Source organism: Mizuhopecten yessoensis, unplaced genomic scaffold, assembly GCF_002113885.1.
Source record: "Mizuhopecten yessoensis strain PY_sf001 unplaced genomic scaffold, ASM211388v2 scaffold715341, whole genome shotgun sequence".
Taxonomy (NCBI): domain Eukaryota; kingdom Metazoa; phylum Mollusca; class Bivalvia; order Pectinida; family Pectinidae; genus Mizuhopecten; species Mizuhopecten yessoensis.
Window position 1 is genome coordinate 171 of NW_018479572.1, and position 7146 is coordinate 7316.

The window sequence follows — 7146 nt, forward strand, 5'->3', positions numbered from 1 at the left end:
TCTTTATCTGTCAATATAACAGATGTCTGTAGAGTAATACATCTTTCTCTGTCAATATAACAGATATCTATAGAGTAACACATCTTTCTATGTCAATATAACTTACAGTTATCTATAGAGTAATACATCTTTATCTGTCAATATAACAGATATCTGTAGAGTAATACATCTTTCTCTGTCAATATAACAGATATCTGTAGAGTAACACATCTTTCTCTGTCAATATAACTTACAGATATCTTTTATACATAACTTCACACAATGAAAGAGTTAACCTGTTTATTACTTGAGTTAAGACACAGATATGAATGTGCAAGCAAAGAACAAGCACTAAAACCTACTGTAAACATTTGGCGTATCAGGGGCTACTCACTCTATAACCTACTAATAGTAACAAATTATTCTCAAAATATTTTAATGGAAGCTAGACTCTACGAAGTCACAGAGAAGCTTGATAAAGATTTAACGGAAGCTAGACTCTGCGAAGTCACAGAGAAGCTTGATAAAGAGCGCGAGCTAGACTCCAAAGAAAACAAGAGAAGCAGCTAGACTCTGAAAGTACCAGAGAAGCGACTAGACTCCTAAAATCCATGGAGAAGCTATAAAAGACTATGAATTGGAAACGCTAGACTCCGAAGAAGGCAAGAGAAGTCACTTAAGACTCTGGAGGCATCCAGAGAAGCGACTAGACTCATAGCCACCCCAGAGAATATATCTGTTAAATTTACAGATAAAGTGAAGTAATAATCTATTTAAGAGATTGGGGGAACAGATATCTATAGAGTAACACATCTTTCTCCGTCACTATAACTTACAGTTATCTATAGAGTAATACATCTTTCTATGTCAATATAACAGATATCTATAGAGTAACATATCTTTCTCTGTCAATATAACAGATATCTGTAGAGTAATACATCTTTCTCTGTCACTATAACAGATATCTATAGAGTAATACATCTTTCTCTGTTAATATAACAGATATCTGTAGAGTAATACATCTTTCTCTGTCAATATAACTTACAGATATCTATAGAGTAACACATCTTTCTCTGTCAATATACCAGATATCTATAGAGTAACACATCTTTCTCTGTCAATATAACAGATATCTATAGAGTAACACATCTTTCTCTGTCAATATAACAGATATCTATAGAGTAACACATCTTTCTCTGTCAATATAACAGATATCTATAGAGTAACACATCTTTCTCTGTCAATATAACAGATATCTATAGAGTAACACATCTTTCTCTGTCAATATAACAGATATCTATAGAGTAACACATCTTTCTCTGTCACTATAACAGATATCTATAGAGTAACACATCTTTCTCTGTCACTATAACAGATATCTATAGAGTAACACATCTTTCTCTGTCACTATAACAGATATCTATAGAGTAACACATCTTTCTCTGTCACTAAAACAGATATCTATAGAGTAACACATCTTTCTCTGTCACTATAACAGATATCTATAGAGTAACACATCTTTCTCTGTCACTATAACAGATATCTATAGAGTAACACATCTTTCTCTGTCAATATAACAGATATCTGTAGAGTAACACATCTTTCTTTGTCAATATAACAGATATCTATAGAGTAACACATCTTTCTCTGTCAATATTACAGATATCTCAGTAACACATCTTCATCTGTCAATATAACAGATATCTATAGAGTAACACATCTTCATCTGTCAATATAACAGATATCTATCGAGTAATACATCTTCATCTGTATGCTTCTAGCTAAATATCATCACCATATACCTCTATGTTATGCAGAAGAAACAGTTTAAAGTAGAAAGTTGAAGGAGGACAAATGATAATAGACGGACAGGGATACCACGCGACAGCATTAGCTGTATTAGCATTGAGTGACCTATAATCTAACCTCACGCTCCTCTTTTTCAAGTTGCAGCTGTTGCCTGATAGCCTTGGTCTCTGGGTAGAAGTTCAATAATCTGACTGAGTAATTCTTCACCATGCACACACTAGGAAATAGGCCGTCCCACCGCAGGGTCAACTCCTTCTCGTAAATCTACAAATAAACAAATCTAATAATAGGTATCTGTCCACCATGGAATCATAGGCACCATATATATACAGAATATCATGATGACCTTCGAAACATTTTTTAAGTCAAAGGATAGAGATATTGATGTTGAAGGTCACCTAGCAAAAAACTAGAGTGCATGTTATTACAGTCCTATATCGGTACACGAACATGTTGAAAACTTAGTATCCATAACAAACAGAATACAATGTATCTGTATTAATAGCTCTCTTTATTCCTTCATAAATATGTGTACCACAAATTGAATAAAATATGTAAGAATTCAGGCAAATTCCTGTGTGCGCTGCTTTACAAAACAATACAAACAGACAACTGTTCACATTTGAGTCATACAACATATAAAAACATTTATACATCTTACATATAACATATAAAAACATTTATACATCTTACATGCAACATATAAAAACATTTATACATCTTACATGCAACATATAAAAACATTTATACATCTTACATGCAACATATAAAAACATTTATACATCTTACATATAACATATAGAAACATTTATACATCTTACATATAACATATAAAAACATTCATACATCTTACATATAACATATAAAAACATTTATACATCTTACATCTTACATATAAAAACATTTATACATCTGACATACAACATATAAAAACATTTATACATCTTACATACAACATATAAAAACATTTATACATCTTACATCTTACATATAAAAACATTTATACATCTGACATACAACATATAAAAACATTTATACATCTTACATCTTACATATAAAAACATTTATACATTTTACATACAACATATAAAAACATTTATACATCTTACATACAACAAATAAAAACATTTATACATCTTACATATAAAAACATTTATACATCTGACATACAACATATAAAAACATTTATACATCTTACATGCAACATATAAAAACATTTATACATCTTACATACAACAAATAAAAACATTTATACATCTTACATATAACATATAGAAACATTTATACATCTTACATATAACATATAAAAACATTTATACATCTTACATGCAACATATAAAAACATTTATACATCTTACATACAACAAATAAAAACATTTATACATCTTACATACAACATATAAAAACCTTTATACATCTTACATATAACATATAAAAACATTTATACATCTTACATCTTACATATAAAAACATTTATACATTTTACATACAACATATAAAAACATTTATACATCTTACATACAACATATAAAAACATTTATACATCTTACATATAACAAATATATAATACAGTGTCATTATCAACTCGAATGTAGGACTCCAAAAGGTTAACTTCAAATCAAGAAAAAAAGTTTACCCGTTTGCCATTTTTGGTGAAATACACAAGCAGCTTTTGTTGAGAAATAAGTTTGCCATCCTCTGTAAACTGGAGTGACTTCCCCTTGGTAGCCTCTACCCCACAGCCAATCACAGTTGAGGGCCCATAGGCATACTCATCTTTCTTTGACTCCTCAGATTCACCTTCAAATTGAATTCTGCAATGAAAATATATAAATTTTAATTACCATAACAACATGTATCTAATGAGCATACAATAACAATTAACAAAGACCGCACACCGAACGCAAAAGGACAAAGCCACGATGGCGTACTACTCGCTATCACAAACAAATACATCTCTCAACAACTTCCAGAATTAGAAACAGATAATGAATACATTTGGGCCAACATCAAAATGTCAAACTCACATAACTTCATAGTAGGTGCATACTACATGTACAGACCACCATCAGATAAAGGACATTCACTCACAGAACTCGAAATATCCCGGAACAGAATAGGAACACAGAACAACACAATAACATTTATTAACGGAGACTTCAACCTCCCACACATAGATTGGTCAAACAACACCACTACACCAGGCAAACCAGACACAACATCAACGCCTCCTAGAAATCATCGACGACAACTCCCTCAACCAAACCATAGACAAACCCACAAGAGGAGAACACATCCTTGACCTACTACTCACAAATCGTACATCCATCATCAATAAACAAGAAATAGTCCCACCAATAGGCAAGGCATATCACGACATCATATATACAGAAGCAGACATCAGACTACAAAAAACAGGCAAACCACCTAGGAACATTAACCTATATAACAAAGCAAACTGGGACAACATCAGAAAAGACCTCACTAATCTAAATAACAACTTTCAGGACCTAGAACATCAAAACACAGAAGACCTTTGGGTAAGTTTCAAAACAATACTCCACACATCTACAGAAGAAAACATTCCAATAAAATCACTAACATACAAACACCAGACTACCCTGGATGAACAACTCACTTCGCCGCCTCACAAACAAGTCTAAACGCCTCCACCACAAATCAAGGACAAATCACAAACTTATCCACACATACAAAACAGTAAAAGCTGAAGTGCAAAAACAAACACGCAATGCATACCTACAATACATTGAGAAGATGATTACAGACCTACCAATAGGCGAACCTGAAGACCCCAACACAAGGAACAAATACAACCCGAAAAAACTCTTATCTTTCATTAAAACCACAAAAAAAGAAAACACAGACATCATAGCACTACGTAAAAACGGCCACCTCACATCAGCCCCAGAAACAAAGGCAAACATACTAAATGAACAGTGCCAAGACGCCTTCACACCAGAACAAAACACAACAATACCTGACAAAGGAATATCACCTCATCCACCCATGCCAGATATACACATAACATGCCAAGCAGTCGACAAACTACTAAATAACATTAACCCACACAAAGCAACAGGCCCAGACCATATACACGGCAGAATACTAAAAGAACTCAAGGATATCACAGCACCTATACTAACAAAAATATTCCAAACATCACTCAATACAGGAACATTACCCAAGGACTGGAAATACGCCAACGTAAACCCCATATACAAAAAAGGAGACAAATACAACCCAACAAACTACAGACCAATATCACTCACATACATCGCATGCAAACTCCTAGAACACATCATCACAAGTACAACCATGAAACACTTAGAAGACAACAAAATACTGCATGACCTACAACATGGCTTCTGCACATCAATATCTTACGAAACACAACTCATTACATTCATACAAAACCTCGCACAGAACCACAACAATAACAAACAAACAGACATTATCATAATGGACTTTGCCAATGCCTTCGACAAAGTCCCACACAGACACCTACAGTACAAGCTAAATCATAACGGCATCACAGGAACCACACTAACATGGATAACAGACTTCATATCACAACGCACCCTTCCGACAAAATCCTAGTAACATCTGGAGTGCCCCAAGGAACCTGTTTGGGACCAGTCTTCTTCCTCATATACATCAATGACTTCCCCGAATACATATCACACAGTACACTAAGACTTTTCGCAGATGACAGCATACTATACAAAATCAATCAACAACAAAGACGTCACGTCAAAACTACAAGCAGATTTAGACGCAGCTAGTAAATGGGAAGAGGACTGGCTCATGCACTTCCTAATATCAGATGGTAAGCTATTCCACAACATAGCCGAAACCCTCCCAAAGCGTCTGTTTCCGTAGGTCACAGTACAAGATTTTGGGACACACAACAAAGATTCTGACTCCGACTGCAGTGATCTTGACGGCTGATACAGGGTAATAAGCTCCTGTAGGTACTGAGGAGCTGTTCCATTCAGTGCCTTGTATGTGTACACCAGAATTTTGTACTGCGACCTGTATCGTACAGGTAACCAGTGCACCGAATAAAGCACAGGTGTGATGTGCTCTCTCTTTCGAGTACGAGTAACTAGCCATGGTGCAGTGTTCTAGACCCTCTGCAGACAACTAGTTAGTTTGTCAGATATACCACAGATCAGGGCGTTACCATAATCCAACCTAGAGGGAACAAGTGAATGCACCAAAATCTTGCATGCATCTGCAGTTAAAAACTGCCGAATACAGCCGATGTTCCTGATCTGGTAGGAACAGGATTTGGCAATAGCGTTCACTTGTTTCTCCATGTTCAGTGAACTATCAAAGTATACCCCTCCATAAGAGTATTCCAGACGTTTATAAAGTATGCCATGGTCGATGACGTCAAATGCAGCTGACAAGTCCAGCATGACAAGCACCACTTTGCACTTGTTATCCAATGCAGAAGCTATATCATTATGTACACGTAGGAGGGCCGTCTCAGTAGAGTGTCCCATGTGGTAGGCCAATTGCATGTTGTCATGGAGACTGTTTGCATGGAGAACCTCTAAACGCCAGGACACAACCTTTTCCAAGATCTTAGACAGAAAAGGCAGATTTGAAACTGGGCGGTAGTATTTCAACTCCTCCTTGTCCGTTCCAGGCTTCTTAAACAATGGTCTGACATGTGCCTTCTTGAAACATAATGGAACCTTTGACTCAGCCAATGATTTGTTCATGATTGAGGTAATCAAAGGAAGCAGTGTTTCAAAACATTGCTTTAATAGGTCTGTAGGCAGTGGGTCAAGCTCACAGGACTTCGATTAAGAGGTCATGATAATGTTGCGAAACTCGTCCTGGGTTGTTGGTGAGAGCTTTGCCAATGGTTCCCCATCAAATGCAATGTCAGCAGTCATGACAGAGATGTCAATGTCAGCAGAGGTGTTCACTTCGGCAATATTTTTCCTGATTGAGCTGATTTTATTCAGTCTATCTTAGGGAACTACACATTATCTTAAATTTTCTTTTTTCATGTTAAACAACAACTAATACCCTTAAGATGTGGTATCTAAATACAACTTACACCCCAGTGTTGTGGTATGTAATTACAACTTACACCCCAGTGTTGTGGTATGTTATTACAACTTACACCCCAGTGTTGTGGTATGTAATAACAACTTATACCCCAGTGTTGTGGTATGTAATAATAACTTACACCCCAGTGTTGTGGTATGTAATAAGAAATTACACCCCAGTGTTGTATGTAATTACAACTTACATGCCAGTGTTGTGGTATGTAATTACAACTTACACCCCAGTGTTGTGGTATGTAATTACAACTTACAC

The 7146-nt window shown here is 35.4% G+C and overlaps 1 protein-coding gene across 1 annotated transcript in view; it reads right to left on the reverse strand.

The window, feature by feature from the left end:
* Positions 1-1905: 1905 nt before the first annotated feature.
* The window catches only part of LOC110441076, a gene marked incomplete at its 3' end in the record, with an annotated part of 9526 nt that continues 4285 nt past the window's right edge, over positions 1906-7146 (reverse strand). Inside the window, exons 3-4 of the mRNA XM_021484175.1 lie at positions 3425-3602; positions 1906-2052 (exon numbers count right to left, since the gene is read on the reverse strand). Coding sequence (XP_021339850.1) covers positions 1906-2052; positions 3425-3602 — 325 coding nt within the window. The remainder of the gene's footprint in view (positions 2053-3424; positions 3603-7146) is intronic.